The 19,082-nt window shown below is 42.9% G+C and overlaps 1 protein-coding gene across 1 annotated transcript; it reads right to left on the reverse strand.

The window, feature by feature from the left end:
• Positions 1-357: 357 nt before the first annotated feature.
• LOC310681792 (uncharacterized protein) lies at positions 358-11,324 on the reverse strand. The gene is made up of 11 exons (XM_083449755.1): positions 11,311-11,324; positions 10,703-10,777; positions 9,180-9,236; positions 9,015-9,071; positions 8,874-8,920; positions 6,360-6,404; positions 6,003-6,047; positions 2,566-2,610; positions 1,679-1,786; positions 527-565; positions 358-431 (listed from the first exon to the last, which is right to left on the reverse strand). Exons 2-8 carry the CDS (start codon positions 10,714-10,716, stop codon positions 2,573-2,575), a joined length of 303 nt encoding a protein of 100 aa, XP_083305881.1. The 5' UTR covers positions 10,717-10,777; positions 11,311-11,324; the 3' UTR covers positions 358-431; positions 527-565; positions 1,679-1,786; positions 2,566-2,572.
• Positions 11,325-19,082: the final 7,758 nt, after the last annotated feature.

Consider the following 19,082-nt stretch of genomic DNA (forward strand, 5'->3'; position numbering starts at 1 on the left):
TTGATTTGATTGAAAAATGGAAATAAAATAGATAAATTAGTGGCATCAATCAATCAAATCAATCAATCAAAATGGACCATTAATTGAGCTCAGGCCTCGCTTTGGGAGGGAAAAAGGGTAGGCCGCACCTGGTTGCTATGGAAACGGAGGCCGATTTTATTGATTGATTGATTGGTAAAATAAAAGAGATAAATTAGTGGCATCAATCAATAAATAGGGCTAGAAATAAATGAAATAAAGCATGAAAAATCATCATCATTATCACAACTATTATTATTGTTATTATTATTATTATTACTACTACTACTACTGTTATTATTATTATTATTATCGTAATCAAGACACGAGACAAATATTAATTGCCAAAAGTGAAGCTTTATTTGGAGCGTCCGTCTCCTCATTCCACTTCTTCGTAAATGTGATTTTCCCGCCTGTAAAATGGGCGCAAGGGGAAGGATAGCTGTCAATCATTCCTTCCCTGTCAATCATTCCGGGATTTGACCCACCTTCCCTGTCAATCACTCACCTGGAAATCGGCGTCTCGGCGATCGGGGAAGCTTCGCCTCTGGGAAAGGAAGGAAGGAAGGAGGAAGGAAGGGAAGAAGGATGAAAGAAAGAGGGATAATTAAGGAAAGCAAGAAAGAATTATAGAAAGAAGGAGGGAAGGAAAGAGGGAAGGAAAGAAGGAAGGAGGGAGGGAGGGAGGGAGGGAGGGAGGGAGGAAGGAAGGAAGGAAGGAAGGAAGGAGAGAGGGAAGGAAGGAAGGAAGGAAGGAAGGGGAAAGAAAGAGAGAGGGAGGGAAGGAAGGAAGGAAGGAAGGAAGGAAGGAAGGAAGGAAGGAAGGAGAGAGGAATGAAAGAAGGGAGGGAGGGAGGAAAAAGGAGGAAACAAAGAGAGAGAGAGAGAGGGAAGGAAGGAAGGAAGGAAGGAAGGAAGGAAGGAAGGAAGGAAGGAGAGACGGAAGAAAAGGAGGGAGAAGGAGGGAAGGAGAAACGCAGAGAGGTAGAGAAAGAAGGAAAAAAGAAAGGAAGGAAGGAAGGAAGGAAGGAAGAAAAAAAAAGAAAAAGGAAAGAGGGAAAGTTAAGGAAAGCAAGAAAGAATTATAGAAAGAAGGAGGGAAGGAAGGAAGGAAGGAATGAAGAAAGGAAGGGAGCGAAAGAGATGGAAGGAAGGAAGGAAGGAAGGAAGGAAGGAAGGAAGGAAGGAAGGAAGAAGAGAGAGGGAAGGAAGAAGAGTGGAATGAAAGGAGGGAGGGAGGAAAAGGGAAGGAAGCAAAGAGAGAGAGGGAGATGGAAGGAAGGAAGGAGGAAGGAAGGAAGGAGAGAGAGAGAAGGAAGGAAGAAGAGAGAGAGAGAGAGAGAGAAGGAAGGAAGGAAGGAAGGAAGGAAGGAAGGGAGGAGAGAGAGAGGGAAGGAAGGAAGGAGAGAGAGAGAGAGAGAGAGAGAGAGAGAGAGAGAGAAGGAAGGAAGGGAGGAGAGAAGGAAGGAAGGGAAGAAGGAAGGAATGAAGGAAGGAAGGAAGGAAGGAAGGAAGGAAGGAAGGAAGGAAAGACAACCACATCACTGCCTGCTCCCTTCCGCCCAATCCCCTTCCTCCCCGCTCTTTTCGGGGGCGGTTCCTCCTTAGTCCCGCCCCTGTGGGTGGGACTTCCGGGGCGGGACTTCCCCTTCCCACGTACGATTTCTCCGGTTTGGTCCCTTCCGGGCTTCCGTAGATTTCCTCCTCGTTTTTCCCCGGCGACAAAATTTCGGCACCGGCGGCAGAATATATTTTCGGAGGAACAGGGCTGGATGGAGAAAATTAATAATAATAATAATAATAATAATAATAATAATAATTAAATTAAATTTATAAATGATATTATAATTAAATAGAGGAATCAAATTATATTATTATATTCTTTTAATATTCTTTTAATATTCTATTCTATCTTTATATATATATATATATCTATTATATATTTATATTTATATTTTTGTATATTATTTATATATTTATATTTATATTCATATTTTTATATATTTTATATTGCAGATACAACTATATGTGTGTGTGTGTGTGTGTGTGTGTGTGTGTATATATATATATATATATATATATATGTGAGATATTATATCTATGGGCAGAGCAGGGCTGGAAGAAGAAAATTAATAATAATATAATATAATATAATATAATATAATATAATATAGTATAGTATAGTATAGTATAATATAACAATGAAATAATAATATTAATAAATTAGATTATTATGATCATTATTAAATCAAAATTATTATATATTATATTATTTTCTTATTAAATGATATTTTTATATTATTATAATGATTTTTATATGATTATATGATCATCATGATTTATTATTCTTATCTACAAATAATACATATATTTATAATATATGATATACCTGGAAATTCCGCCAGCGCCGGAATACGTCTTGGGCGGAACGGAGCTGGAAGGAGAAAATAATAATAATAATAATAATAATAATAATAATAATGAAATAAGAATATTAATAAATTAGATTATTATATTTATTATTAAATCAAAACATATATAATATACCTGGAAATTATGCCGGCGCCGGAATACGTCTTGGGCGGAACGGGACTGGAAGGAGAAAATAATAATAATAATAATAATGATGATGATGATGATGATGATGATGATGAAATAAGAACATTAATAAATTAGATTATTATAATTATTATTAAATCAAAAGAAATTATTATATTATATTCTTATTAAATTATATTTTACATGATTGTAAATCATCATGATTTATTATTCTTATATGCAAATAATATACATATTATAATGATATATAATTTATATTATATATATATATATATATATATATGCAGGTTTTGGTGTCCTCGGGTGTCTTCCCGTGTAAAAGTTGGGGTGTCTAGGCGACGTTTCGACGAGGTCTCACTCGTCATCTTCAGGCTGGTGCTTTCGGCTTCTTGTTACTGGAACAGAGCAGGATCTCAGTGTTTGAGTTCCTATAAATACTGTTGAGGAGGTGTGGTGTATAGCCTCCAATGTTCTGGGCAGAGAGGAGGTTCCCAGGCTAGTGTGCCTTTTCTTCTTTTGTTCCTTAATTACTTGAGGGATATCTTGAGTGATTTCTTGAGTGATTTCCTGAATCCCACTTAGGTGGGTCATTAGGTGTGGATTAGTTGCTAAAGCCTTCGTGTCTTGAACTCTTGAACTTTGTGAAGAGTTTTTCTGAGAAGATGGCTGTACTGCACTTGGTTGTGCTCTGGCTTGGCTTCGTGTATAGGGGCGAGCTGTGGTTTTGTGGCCTGTGCCAGCCAGATCTGTGTAGGGATTGCAGGGGGGTGCAGCATCCGGAGGTGCCACCCTGGTTTGGCTACTGGATGGTGTCTGTAATTTATCTGTGGAGAGGGTCTGGGTTTGGGTCTGGTGTGGTTGATTGGTGATGGCGTTCTGTGTGCCTCTGGATCTGGTGTCAGATTTTGTGGGGAGGGCTAATTTCCAGATGTCTGGCAAGCGGGATGTGTCGTCACGCTTGTTCATGTTGTGAGGGTGTTTCTCTATCTCGATGGCTTCCATGATTATTCTCTTGTGGTGATGTTCCATGTTAAAGAGCAATTTGGAATCTGCAAAATTAATTTCGTGTCCTGTTTCTTTCATGTGTTGGAAAAGAGAGGAAGTTTTTTCTTCTTTTTTGACGGCATTCTTGTGTTCTGCGATCCGTGCATTTATTCGTCTGTTTGTTTGTCCAATGTACGTGGCTGGGCAGACTTTGCAGGGTATTTCATAGACCCCTTGGTTTTCCAACTGAATTTTATCCTTGGGGTTTCTGAGGATATTGGCTATTTTTTGGTTGGTGCAAAAGGCTGTTTTGATATTGTGTTTATGGAGGATTTTGCTAATTTTATCTGTAGTGCCCTTGATATAAGGAAGGAGGGCTATGCCATTGTTTTCTTCTGTGTCTTGGTTTTTGGGGGGTGTTTCTTTTTGGATTAGCTTCGTAACCCTGTTTTGCTGGTATCCATTGGCAATTAACACATTTGAGAGATTCTGTAACTCAGTTGTCAAGTGGTCTTCGTCAGCCAGGCGTTTGGTTCTGGAGATGAGAGTCTTGGCTACGGAGTTTATTTGTGCAGGGTGGTGGTGTGATTGTGCATGTAAGTAGCGGTTGGTGTGTGTTTTTTTCCGGTAGATAGTGTGTCCTAGGGAGCCATCAGGTTTTTTGTAGATTAGGACGTCAAGGAAGGGAAGTTGGTTGTTGGCTTCTATTTCCATAGTGAATTGTATTTTGGGGTGTAGGCTGTTGAGATGTGTGAGGAAGCTATCCAGTTTTTCCTTCCCGTGTGGCCAAATTACAAAGGTGTCGTCAACATATCTGAGCCAAAGTTTGGGTTTGTGTTCTGACTTGTCTAAAGCATTGGTTTCAAAGTGTTCCATGTACAGGTTAGCGATGACCGGTGAGAGGGGTGATCCCATAGGTGCTCCTTCTATCTGTTTGTATCTTTGTCCATTGTGGATGAAGTACGTGTTGGTTAGGCAGTGGTTGGTCAGGTCCAAGATGTATTCGGGGGGATTGTATTTGTTTTGAATGGCTGTCAAGGCTTCATTAATGGGCACTTGTGTGAAGAGAGATACAACATCGAAGCTCACAAGTAGGTCATTGGGTTGTAGGTTTTGCTTCTTTATTGTTTCTATGAACTGGAAGGAGTTTGGAACGTGTGAAGAGATGGATTCTGCATAGGGCTGAAGTTGCTTGGCGAGAAATTTAGCGAGATTTTGTAGAGGTGAGCCTATGGAGCTGACTATTGGTCTGAGTGGTGTTCCTTCTTTGTGTATCTTGGGGAGGCCGTAGAGTTTGGGGCATCTGGATGATTTTTCTCTGGGGATGATTCTTAGCTGGATTTCTTCACTGATAGGAGAGGCTTTTATTTTGGATTTGGTGGTTTTTTCCAGATAGGTGGTGGGATCTGTTTTTATAGGTTGGTAGGTAGGGTCTGCAAAGTCTGCCCAGCCACGTACATTGGACAAACAAACAGACGAATAAATGCACGGATCGCAGAACACAAGAATGCCGTCAAAAAAGAAGAAAAAACTTCCTCTCTTTTCCAACACATGAAAGAAACAGGACACGAAATTAATTTTGCAGATTCCAAATTGCTCTTTAACATGGAACATCACCACAAGAGAATAATCATGGAAGCCATCGAGATAGAGAAACACCCTCACAACATGAACAAGCGTGACGACACATCCCGCTTGCCAGACATCTGGAAATTAGCCCTCCCCACAAAATCTGACACCAGATCCAGAGGCACACAGAACGCCATCACCAATCAACCACACCAGACCCAAACCCAGACCCTCTCCACAGATAAATTACAGACACCATCCAGTAGCCAAACCAGGGTGGCACCTCCGGATGCTGCACCCCCCTGCAATCCCTACACAGATCTGGCTGGCACAGGCCACAAAACCACAGCTCGCCCCTATACACGAAGCCAAGCCAGAGCACAACCAAGTGCAGTACAGCCATCTTCTCAGAAAAACTCTTCACAAAGTTCAAGAGTTCAAGACACGAAGGCTTTAGCAACTAATCCACACCTAATGACCCACCTAAGTGGGATTCAGGAAATCACTCAAGAAATCACTCAAGATATCCCTCAAGTAATTAAGGAACAAAAGAAGAAAAGGCACACTAGCCTGGGAACCTCCTCTCTGCCCAGAACATTGGAGGCTATACACCACACCTCCTCAACAGTATTTATAGGAACTCAAACACTGAGATCCTGCTCTGTTCCAGTAACAAGAAGCCGAAAGCACCAGCCTGAAGATGACGAGTGAGACCTCGTCGAAACGTCGCCTAGACACCCCAACTTTTACACGGGAAGACACCCGAGGACACCAAAACCTGCATTCCTGTACCCGTGAAAATCTACGAAAGCATATATATATATATATATATATATATATACGTAATATAATAAATATTATATATAATATACCTGGAAATTCCACCAGCGCCGGAATACGTCTTGGGCGGAACAGGACTGGAAGGAGAAAATTAATAATAATAATGATGATGAAACAAGAATATTAATAAATAAGATTATTATAATTATTAAATCAAAAGAAATTATTCTATTCTATTCTTATTCTATTCTTATTAAATTATATTTTTATATGATATAATATAATCATCATGATTTATTATTCTTATTATTCTTATATTATTATATATCAAATAATATATATATTATAATCATATATAGATTATTTATTTATAATATATAAATATCATTATGTCTATCTATCTATCTATCTATCTATCTGTAATATAATAAATATTATATATAATATACCTGGAAATTCCGCCAGTGCCGGAATACGTCTTGGGCGGAACGGGGCTGGAAGGAGAAAATAATAATAATAATAATAATAATAATAATAATAATAATAATAATAATAATAATAATAATAAAAATAAAAAATGATGATGATGATGATGATGATGATGAAATAAGATTATTAATAAATTTGATTAAATCAGATTATTATAATTATTATTAAATCAAAACAAATTACTATATTATATTATATTCTTATTAAATTATAATAAAAGAGAAAGGAAAAAATATATTTCTGTGTATCTATTTCTAGGAATATAAATAATATAAATATAAATATAAATAATCTATATATAGAGAGAAAATAAATATCAATAATATAAATATCAATATCAATAATCTCAATATAAATATAAATCATCTAAATATATATGTGTGTGTATAATAAAAGAGAATGGAAAATATATACTATAAATATAGTATAAATATATATAACAAATAAATATAAGTAATGTTAATGTTAATATAAACATAATATTGTAGCCTTTTTAATCCATGGGTAGGAATAATTGTTGCACCCGAGCAGAGACAAAAGGAGCCAAATGACACCAAGGGGTTAATCCAGAGAAAGAGCGTTTTATTCTGCCATCCGGAGGGGCAGAGGCACCTGTGTGATTCAGTTCACAAAAGACAGGCCGCACCGAAAACATTTTACAAGCAGGTTTTATCCTTTTTTCCAAACCCCTTTTCCCTCTCCCCCTTCACACATTCTTACATAGAATGTTGCTTTTTTCGTTCCCTGGTTCTGTTCCCGGAAGTATGTTGCAAATCAATGTACCAGGACAAGGTTGCTTAGATCTGGGAACCCAAAAGGTTTTCTGTTCTCAGCTCTAGGTTTGTTACAGCGTTTTTGTTACAAAGAGGACTGCTTAGCTTGTGCTTTTTGTCTTAGAGGAAATTGCAGTTTTTAAAATGCGTACGCCGAGGCCTGGCTGGGGGGGGGAATTCACAAACAGTTTTTTAGGGCTTTCTGGGGTAACCCTAACTGTACCCCTTCATTCCATACCTCTCAATTTTGGACAGCCTTTTTCTCAAAAAGGCTCGTCCCTGGAAGGCACAGGCTGATATTCTTGGGTCAGAGCTATAATCTGGGGGCGAAGCATGCGAGAAATCATATTGCGTGTCATTGTATGCAAGCATTGCAGCAAGCAAGGTACAGAAAAGCAAAAAATTAGCAAAATGAAAAGTGGGCCAAGCAGCAGCAAAAACAGGCCTTTTACCCATCCTAGTTTTGGCAACCAGTCAAGCCATGACATGTCCCATCCCTCCCAGGTTTGGGTAGGAATATGGGCCACTGTTTCAAGTCCTGCTGCCAAATTGCGAATGGCCTCACCATGATCAGAGATGTTAAAGCAACAGGCCCCACCTGTGAGATTTAACGCTGCACAAAAGCCGCCATGTTGCGCCAGGAGAAAGTCCAACGCTAATCGGACTGAGAGAAACGCATTGCGTGTCTCATCCAATTGCGTGGCAATTAGCCTAAGGGCCGTGGCTGTCGTGTTAGCAACAATAGCCTTTTTAATCCATGGGTAGGAATAATTGTTGCACCCGAGCAGAGACAAAAGGAGCCAAATGACACCAAGGGGTTAATCCAGAGAAAGAGCGTTTTATTCTGCCATCCGGAGGGGCAGAGGCACCTGTGTGATTCAGTTCACAAAAGACAGGCCGCACCGAAAACATTTTACAAGCAGGTTTTATCCTTTTTTCCAAACCCCTTTTCCCTCTCCCCCTTCACACATTCTTACATAGAATGTTGCTTTTTTCGTTCCCTGGTTCTGTTCCCGGAAGTATGTTGCAAATCAATGTACCAGGACAAGGTTGCTTAGATCTGGGAACCCAAAAGGTTTTCTGTTCTCAGCTCTAGGTTTGTTACAGCGTTTTTGTTACAAAGAGGACTGCTTAGCTTGTGCTTTTTGTCTTAGAGGAAATTGCAGTTTTTAAAATGCGTACGCCGAGGCCTGGCTGGGGGGGGGAATTCACAAACAGTTTTTTAGGGCTTTCTGGGGTAACCCTAACTGTACCCCTTCAATATAATGTAATGTAATGTAATGTAATATATATATATATATATATATATATATATATATATAATACAATATAAAAATAATATAATGTAATGTAAATATAAGTAATGTTAATGTTAATATTAATATAAACATAATCTAATCTAATATAATATAATATAATATAATATAATATAATATAATATAATAATATATATATATAATACAATATAAAAATAATATAATTATATATAACAAATAAATATAAGTAATGTTAATGTTAATATAATATAATATAAAATAATATAATATAATGTAATGTAATGTAATGTAATGTAATAATCTAATATAATATTATATATATATATATATATATATATATATATATATATATATTACAATATAAAAATAATATAAATATATATAACAAATAAATATTAATATTAATATTAATACAAGCCCCCACCTGGAAAAACCCGGCCGACCGTGATGTATTCGCTTTCCGGAAGGTTCCTAAAAACGGAAAAAAACGGTTCCCTGGTTTGATTGACGGGTCTCCCTTTTTGATTGACAGGGGGAAGGTCCCGCCCCTTCCCCTTCGACTGACTTGCTCTCCGTTTCCGCGGCGACGGCGGCCTGGTCGACGCCCATCTTCTGGTAGCTCCTGGGAAACGTAGTATTGGGGTGAGGCGAGGGACCCAGGCGTCTGGGGAGGGACCCAGGCGTCCGGGGAAAGGACCCCGGCGTCCGGGGAGGAAGGGGCGGGGCTTACCTGGGACCCGGGTGCAACTCGCTGGCGCTCAGGTAGGCCCCGCCTTCCGGGGTGCGGCTGGAAAAAGAAAACGGCGCTACGGTTCCCAGGCAACCAGGGTTTATTGACAGGTGACCGGGGTTACGGAGTTGAACCCGGGATGATTGACTGGTGTGGGGGTCTCAGGGTGATTGACAGCGCGCTATGGTTCCCTGATCCCGCCCCCTGGGTCTCAGAATGATTGGCAGGTTATCCATTGGAATGGCAGGATGTTTGGTTGACAGGTTATCAATTTGATTGACAGGTTATTGGTTTGATTGACAGGTTCTCAATTTGAATGAAAGGATATCGATTTGACAGGTTATCGATTGGAGCGACATAATGATTGACAGGACGGGGCAACCATGGTTATTGAGTTGAACCCGGAATGATTGACAGGCATAGGGCAACCATGGTTATGGATTGGAATGACAGAATGATTGACAGGGATGGTCCCTCCCCCTGGATGCCAGAATGATTGACAGGGATGGGGCAACCAGGGTTCAATCCCAGAACGATTGACAGGGGCAGGGCAACCAGGGTTGTCCGGTCCCGCCCCCTGGACCCCAGAATGATTGACAGGGTGCTATGGTTCCCGGATGCCAGGATGATTGACAGGTGTGGGGCAACCAGGGTTAAATCCCAGAATGACTGACGGGGATGGTCCCACCCCCTTGATCCCAGAATGATTGACAGGGACGGGGCAACCAGGGCCGTCTGGTCCCGCCCCCTGGATGCCAGAATGATTAACAGGGACGGGGCAACCAGGGACATCTGGTCCCGCCCCCTGGATCCCAGAATGATTGACAGGTTATCGATTTGAATGACAGAATGATTGACAGGGATGCCTTTTCCCACCCCCTGGATCCCAGAATGATTGACAGGCATGGGGCAACCAGGGTTATCGATTTGCATAACAGAATGATTGACAGGGATGGTCCCGCCCCCTGGACCCCAGAATGATTGACAGGTTATCGATTTGAATGACAGAATGATTGACAGGTCTGGGCCAACCGGGGTTGTCTAGTCCCACCCCCTGGATCCCAGAATGATTGACAGGGACGGGGCAACCATGGTTATCGATTTGAATAACAGAATGATTGACAGGGATGGTCCCGCCCCTTGGATAGCAGAATGATTGACAGGGACGGGGCAACCAGGGTTGTCTGGTCCCGCCTCCTGGATCCCAGAATGATTGACAGGGACGGGGCAACCAGGGTTGTCTGGTCCCGCCTCCTGGATCCCAGAATGATTGACAGGTTATCGATTTGAATGACAGAATGATTGACAGGGATAGTCCCGTCCCCTGGATCCCAGAATGATTGACAGCTTATCGATTTGAATGACAGAATGATTGACAGTTCTGGGCCAAACGGGGTTGTCTAGACCCGCCCCCTGGATCCCAGAATGATTGACAGGGATGAGGCAACCAGGGTTATCTGGTCCTGGGTTCAAGTCCCAGAATGATTGACGGGTCCGGGTTCGAATGATTGACAGGTACTCACGGACTGGCGGCCATCAGCCTCTCGTACCCGGCTGCCGGTTTCGTCGCCAGGTAGACGCGCTCCGGGCGCGGCGGGCTGCAAGAATAATAGTAATAGTAATAATAATAATAAATCGAATAAGAAAATAATAATAAGAAAATAATAATTAATTAGAAGAAGGAGATGATAATAATAATAATAATAATAATAATAACTAATCATGATAAGGAGGAAGAAGAAGAAGAAGAAGAATATGATGATGATAATAATAATAATAATAATAATAAATAAATAAAAATAATGATGATAAGAAGAAGAAGAAGATGATGATGATAATCATAAAATAATGATAATGATAATAATAATAATAATAATGATAATAATAATAATAATAATAATAACAACAGCAACAGCAACATTAATAATAATATAATAATGATGATAATAATACAAAAATAATGATAAGAATAATGGTGATAAGAATAATAAAATAATTAAAAATAATAATAAAATAATAATAATAAACATAATAAAATAATGATAATGATGATAATACTACTACTACTACTACTACTAATAATAATAATAATAACCCCGCCCACCCGAAGCCCCGCCCACCCGTCACTCACGGCAGCGGAGGGAGGGGCCTTTAAATGCAAACTTAATCTAATCTCTCTCCCCCCACACACACCGCCCCACTCGCACACACATATTCTTAGGATTGCCACCTGTGGGTCTGCATGAGTGTAAACATCTCAGAAGGTAATGCAATGCAGAAAAGCAGAGACAGCTGATAATCACTTTGTTAACTGTGGCAATTTACAAAAATATCGCTGCTAATACAGACAATATGGCATTGGTAAGTTAGTTAACACATGCACCATGATTTTTTAAAAGAAAACATTTGCTCAACAACAACAACAGTAATAGTGAGAATGATCAGGAACATTTTGTTGTTTAGTCGTTTAGTCGTGTCCGACTCTTTATGACCCCATGGACCAGAGCACGCCAGGCACTCCTGTCTTCCACTGCCTCCCGCAGTTTGGTCAAACTCATGTTCGTAGCTTCGAGAACACTGTCCATCCATCTCGTCCTCTGTCGTCCCCTTCTCCTTGTGCCCTCCATCTTTCCCAACATCAGGGTCTTTTCCAGGGAGTCTTCTCTTCTCATGAGGTGGCCAAAGTATTGGAGCCTCAGCTCCAGGATCTGTCCTTCCAGTGCGCACTCAGGGCTGATTTCCTTCAGAATGGATAGGTTTGATCTTCTTGCAGTCCATGGGACTCTCAAGAGTCTCCTCCAGCACCAGAATTCAAAAGCATCATGAACATACCTATTTATCTCTGTGTGACATACTTCTGAGTAAAAATACTTTGGATTGCAGTGAAAGGCTGCTCAGTCTGTACCAGTTACCTGGAAGTAAGCTCCATTGAATACACTGGGACTTAGTTGTGTGTAGACAGTGAAAGGCTCCATTTACAATAAAGGAATAAACACTCAGTGCATTACCTAAGAAATGGCTGCCTGCTGAAGTATTGCAACGAAAGAATTTGAAGCCAATTGGTGAGCTTTTCCTTCAAAATTATAAGAAGGGCTTCCTATGCCAGCTTTAACAGTTCCTTCATTTGGTGCAGGAATATTATTGTCAGGAAAAGTAGGCCTCCATTTTTATACCTCTACAGACACATAAACTACTTTTAATTGTTCTCTGGGATGTGGAGTGGAGGAATATGGAAAAGTGGGACATTCTGGGATCAAATCAGAAACCAAGATGGCCAGTGTGGTGTAGTGGTTAAGAGCGGTGGACTCGTAATCTGGTGAACTGGGTTCGCTTCCCTGGTGCCTCCACATGCAGCTGCTGGGTGACCTTGGGCCAGTCACACTTCTTTGAAGTCTCTCAGCCCCACTCACCTCACAGAGTGTTTGTTGTGGGGGAGGAAGGGAAAGGAGAATGCTAGCCGCTTTGAGACTCCTTAAAGGGAGTAAAAGGCGGGATATCAAATCCAAACTCTTCTTCTTCTTCTTCTTCTGTCATTCTGGGCTGTCCCTGGAAAAACGGGACGCTTGGAGGATATGTAGTACTTCAGCGCTTTTGCCAGTTTCAGGAACAATTTCAGAGAATTAAGCTCTGGCTCGGCTAAGTTGTGCCTCTGTGATGTCCCCCCCCCTCGACCACTAGATGGCGCCGACATAAAGGACTGCTCTGCCATCCCAACTCAGCCAACAACCCTATCCCTGCACCTCCTCTCTCTAGTGGATTTTGCTCGATCGTGCTGTCTCCTTGCAACATGTTGCTCACCATCTTGCGTAACCGCAGCACCTCCGGTTATAATCTTCGGGCGAACCTCCAGGATCCTCTCTCTCTGCTGATCCGAGCAATAAGGTTCTTACTGCTTACCAGCTGCCAGCGAAAGAGCTACGCTTCACCAGCTGGGTTGCGTTTAATGGCATTACAGTATTCTGCAGGTCTTGGTTGAGAGAGCTGAGAGGCCTGGATGAAGCTCCTAGCTGGCAGTCAGGAGAGAGAGCGGCTGTCTTGGCCTTTACTGCAAACTTCCCGGAGAACTTCAGCTGCTGGGTGGTCTAGAAATCTAGTTAGCATAGAATTATTATGAGTTTTGGGGACGCGGGTGGTGCTGTGGGTTACACCACAGAGCCTAGGACTTGCTGATCAGAAGGTCGGCAGTTTGAATCCCCGCGACAGGGTGAGCTTCCATTGCTCGGTCCCTGCTCCTGCCAACCTAGCAGTTCAAAAGCACGTCAAAGTAGAAAAATAGGTACCACTCCGACGGGAAGGTAAACGACGTTTCCGTGCGCTGCTCTGGTTTGCCAGAAGCGGCTTAGTCATGCTGGCCACATGACCCGGAAGCTGTATGCCGGCTCCCTCAGCCAGTAAAGCGAGATGAGCGCCACAACCCCAGAGTCAACCACGACTGGACCTAATGGTCAGGGGTCCCTTTACTCTTACCTATTATGAGTTTGGGGCATTAAGCTGTTTGCAGGACCCAACCCCTCTAAGTTTACTTCTACTGGTATTCCCTTGTGTGCCTTTCAGAGGTTTTCAACCTTATTGAGTCCGCAGCACTCCTGTGGACCTAGGACCCACGTACCTATGGGACCGCCTCTCCTGGTATGCCACACGGAGGGCCTTAAGGTCCACAAATAACAACATTTTGGAGGTCCCGAGCCTGAAGGAGGTTAGATTGGTTTCAACTAGGCTCCAGGGCCTTTTCAGCACTGGCCCCGACATGGTAGAACACTGTGCCACAAGAGACTAGGGCCCTGCGGGACTTGACATCTTTCCGCACGGCCTGCAAGACAGAGCAAGACTCGGTCTGACCCTTATGTTTCCCTCCCCTTATGGTCTTGATTTATTGGCTGTTTTAAAATGAGGCTGCATTTTAAATTGCATTTTAACCTATATTTTAGCCTTGTTTCGCCATCCTAGGCTTCATCAGTAGTACAGGCTGCAACCCCTATTATGCTATAAGATCCACTATCCTGTAATATTACAAATGAGCCTGTACTACTGATGAGGCCTAGGATGGTGAAACAAGGCTAATATTCCGGAAATCCTTGTCTTAGACTCTGTGAAAGAATTCTGTGGAACTGTAACAGCCCTTCGTGTGGATTATTGGACTCTATGAACAGACAGGTGGAATAGACACATGCATGGACCTTATGCATGAACTGATTAGAGAATGAACTGATCCACTGGGTCTTCTGCTTTTTTCATTGAACTTTATGAGACTTCTGTTGAAATCTACAATTTCATACAATGAAGTATACCTTATTTATTTAAAAGTACAGCCGGTTACGCTGGTGGCGCTGTGGGTTAAACCACAGAGCCTAGGACTTGCCGATCAGAAGGTCGGCGGTTCGAATCCCCTCGACGGGGTGAGCTCCTGTTATTCGGTTCCTGCTCCTGCCAACCTAGCAGTTCAAAAGCACGTCAAAGTGCAAGTAGTTAAACAGATACCGCTCTGGCGGGAAGGTAAACGGTGTTTCCGTACGCTGCCCTGGTTCGCCAGAAGCAGCTTAGTCATGCTGGCCACATGACCCGGAAGCTGTACGCCGGCTCCCTCGGCCTATAGAGCGAGATGAGCGCCGCAACCCCAGAGTCAGCCACGACTGGACCTAATGGTCAGGGGTTCCTTTACCTTTTACAGTCGGTTACGTCTTGTATGTTTACTAAATGGGTCATTGGCAACAGGTTTTTTCATTTACCAGGGAGGGTAAAAATCCAGATTAAATTGGGAGTGGGTTACATTCTTTTGCTATGACAGTTTCCCAACCCAGAACCAGTTTGGTGTAGTAGTTAAATGGTCTCACTAGACCTGGGAGACCAGGGTTCAAACCTCAACTCGGCCATGAAGCTCACTGGTTGACCTTGGCCCCTGTGCGCTTATCCCTTGCCCTGATCGGCTCTGCGGATTGTTGTGTGGAGAATACGGAGAAGGGGCAAGCCATGCACACCACCTCGCAGAAAAGGTGGGTCATAAATGCAGGAATCCATGGAGGCACAGGTTAATTCTGTGTCCAGGGCAGCTGTCTACCAGCTCCACCTGGTACGCAGGCTGAAACCCTATCTGCCCGCAGAATGTCTCGCCAGAGTGGTGCATGCTCTAGTTATCTCCCGCTTGGACTACTGCAATGTGCTCTACGTGGGGCTACCTTTGAAGGTGACCCAGAAACTGCAACTAATCCAGAATTCGGCAGCTAGACTGGTGACTGGGAGTGGCCACCGAGACCATATAACACCGGTCTTGAAAGACCTACATTGGCTCCCAGTACGTTTCCGAGCACAATTCAAAGTGTTGGTGCTGACCTTTAAATCCCTAAATGGCCTCGGTCCAGTATACCTGAAGGAGCGTCTCCGCCTCCATCGTTCCACCCAGACCCTGAGGTCCAGCACCAAGGGCCTTCTGGCGGTTCCCTCACTGCTGGAAGCCAAGTTACAGGGAACCAGGCAGAGGGCCTTCTTGGTAGTGGCGCCCACCCTGTGGAATGCCCTCCCTTCAGATGTCAAAGAGAAGAACAACTACAGTGGTACCTCAGGCTTCAGGTTACATACGCTTCAGGTTACAGACTCCGCTAACCCAGAAATAGTGCTTCAGGTTAAGAACTTTGCTTCCGGATGAGAACAGAAATCGCACGGCAGTGGTGCAGCAGCAGCGGGAGGCCCCATTAGCTAAAATGGTACCTCAGGTTAAGAACAGTTTCGAGTTAAGAACGGACCTCCAGAAGTTCTTAACCCGAGTTACCACTGTACCAGACTTTAGAAGACATCTGAAGGCAACCCTCTTTATGGAAGCTTCTAATGTTTAACAGACTACTGTATTTTAATACTTGTTGGACGCTGCCCAGAGTGGCTGGGGAAACCCAGCCAGATGGGTGGGGTATAAATAAATTACTATTATTATTATTATTATTATTATTATTATTATTATTATTAAAGTGCTCCCTGAGATTTTAGCTGACTTCAGCATATCTTGTATAAACACAACCCGTGCTATAAATCCAGGTGGGCATTAATCCGTCAAGTTGATGACATGGAGATCTAGTAACGCCTTCTTAATTGCCCAGCGGTGATTCAGTGGCTACGTGATCTCTGGGCATTTGGCTACACAAAAGATTTTCTCCAAGGCCAGGGCGGAGGTTTCGTGGCATTTGGGCGGTCCCTGCCCTGGAGCTCTTCTGAACAGGCTCTTCCTTAATCCTCCCAGAGGCAAACGACTGGACAGGTCAGACAGGTGCAAAAGGTTTGTGTTTCTGGCTTACCTGACCCACTTTTTGTCCATTAGCTTCTGGAAGAGTGGCAGGGCTCCAGGTGAGCTCGCACAGGTAGGGTTGCCACCTTTGTCCTGGCAAAATAGGACAGGACAGAGCTGGGCGGTTGGAGGTGATTTTTTCCCCCTTTCCATCTAGTTCAAAAAAATCCCATTGCAATTCATTGCAGCCTAACAGGTTGGCCCCTCTGGAATTTGTCGCATGCGCACACACACATACACATGGATTTGCAAATCTGTCTGTGCTTGGCTACCCAGAGCTTAAATACATGACTTTTCAAACAACCTGAAGCAGTGTCACCATCCCCATCGTTCAGCCCAGACGCTGAGATCCAGCACCGAGGGCCTTTTGGCGGTTCCCTCACTGCAAGAAGTGAGGTTACAGGGAACCAGGCAAAGGGCCTTCTCGGTGGTGGCGCCTGCCCTGTGGAATGCCCTCCTATCAAATGTCAAGGAAATAAACAACTATCTGACTTTTAGATGATATATGAAGGCAGCCCTGTTTAGGGAAGTTTTTAATGTTTGATGTTTTATCGTGCTTTTAATATTCTGTTGGGGGCCACCCAGAGTGGCTGGGGAAACCCAGCCAGATGGGCGGGATATATATATATATATATATATATATATATATATATATATATACACACACATTTCAAGCACATGCATTTGGAGAGGATCTCTGAGAAGACCTGAAATACAGGACAAATTGTATCAATGCAGGACATAGCATTTTACACTGAAATATGGGAGACTCCCGTATTATACAGGACAGGTGGCAACCCTACATGCAGGTGCCGTGCCCCCTGGCTCAGGCACACCAAAGAGGGCTGATGAGTAATCCTTATCATTGAGCTTTCCCTCTAATTGAAGCATGCTGGCATCTTGTAAGGGATGTTCCTCTGTCCAAATGTGCCAAGGAAAGGCACGTGAGCAGCAAAGTGTCACGGGAGATTCCTGGAACGCAGGACATAAAAGCATAAATTAGACGAAGAAGAGCATTGGTCACTCAGGAGATGGGAACCAACTCATAGAAACGTAGAGCTACAGAATTGGAGGCTTCCGGTCCCGCCTGCCTTAATGGAGGCAGCCCCCACGACAGCAGGGGATCATCGGCGAATGAAAAACAAGGATGACAGAGGGTAATAATAATAATAATAATAATAATAATAATTTATTTATATTCTGCCCTCCCCAGCCGAAGCCGGGCTCAGAGTGCTTAACAAAAGTAAAAGTAACAAAGTTTACATAAAATCACAATCAATTAATTGAAATACATCCTAAAATCAATTCATTCTAAAATCAATTCAGAATCAAATTAATGGCAACCATTGGGCTAGAGTTCTATGAGGATTACCAAAGGAGGGGGTCAGACTGTGCCTTGGCCAAAGATCTGGTGGAACAGCTGTGTCTTGCAGGCCCTGCAAAAAGATGTCAAGTCCCGCAGGGCCCTAGTCTCTTGTGACAGAGCGTTCCACCAGATCGGGGCCACAGCCGAAAAAGCCCTGGCTCTGGTTGAGGCCAGCCTAACCTGCCTGTGGCCTGGGACCTCCAAGATGTTTTTGTTTGAGGACCTCGTAAGGAGTCTCACCGCAGCATTCTGTACCCGCTGGAGTTTCTGGGTCAGTCTCAAGAGCAGCCCCATGGAAGAGGCAGCATGCTTGTTTCCTCCTGCTCTGGAGGGTAGGACTCGAACTGATGGCTTCAAGTTTCAAGAAAGGAGATTCCGACTGAACATTCGGAGGGGGAATTCCGACAATAAGAGCTGTTCGGCAGTGGAACGGACTCCCATGAGAGGTGTAAGTCTCCTCCCTTGGAGGTTTTTAAGCAGAGGTTGGATGGCCGTCTGTCATGGATGCTGTAGCTGGGATTCCTGCATTTCGGGGGTTGGACTAGATGACCCACGGGGTCCCTTCCAGCTCTGCAATTCTATAATCCTATGCCTTCGCAGTCAAGGGAAGAACTTCCAACACTAGCCTGCGGTGGGTTTGCTGGTGTCTTTCTCTAAGCACACCTCGCAAAGCACAGAGAGAGGATGCCCAAAAGAATATGGTGACCTAGAACACTCAGATGAGGACAAACTGTCTGGCATAAGCAGCTGTTTTGACTGTTCCTACCTTTGTGCTATTTCTCACTGCCTCGGGTGGTGTCTACCTGAACCGACCAGAATTTTAACTATTTGGTAATGACAGCAAAACAGGGCCTAATTTGTGTGTGTGTGTTTAGTCCTGGTTCAGTGCCATAGAGGTGTGGAAGTCATGTACTCTCTGCCCTCCAGCCTATGAACAATAAACAGAAAATAAAATTCATAGGCAGTTTTACGGGGTGATTTTCCACCCTGAGCGACCTGCAACGCAGCATGAAACTGGCATACACAGTGGTACGAGATATTTTTCTACTCCACGCCAGATTCAAATTGGGTGGTAAAATGTCCCAAAACAAAGCTGTTTTTGTTGTGTCAGAAGTAAGAATATATATATATCAGCTTCTTTCCATTTATTTTTTTCAATTGAAAAACCATGTGCATTGCCAAATCCTGAAAGACCTCTAATCTTAATTTGGATTGCTAGCATTCAAAGGTTTGGCAAATAGCCTGTCTTGAAAAGATATCTCATAAA

The sequence above is a fragment of the Podarcis tiliguerta genome (assembly GCF_965153285.1).
Source record: "Podarcis tiliguerta genome assembly, chromosome: 7".
In the NCBI taxonomy this organism is placed as follows: Eukaryota; Metazoa; Chordata; class Lepidosauria; order Squamata; family Lacertidae; genus Podarcis; species Podarcis tiliguerta.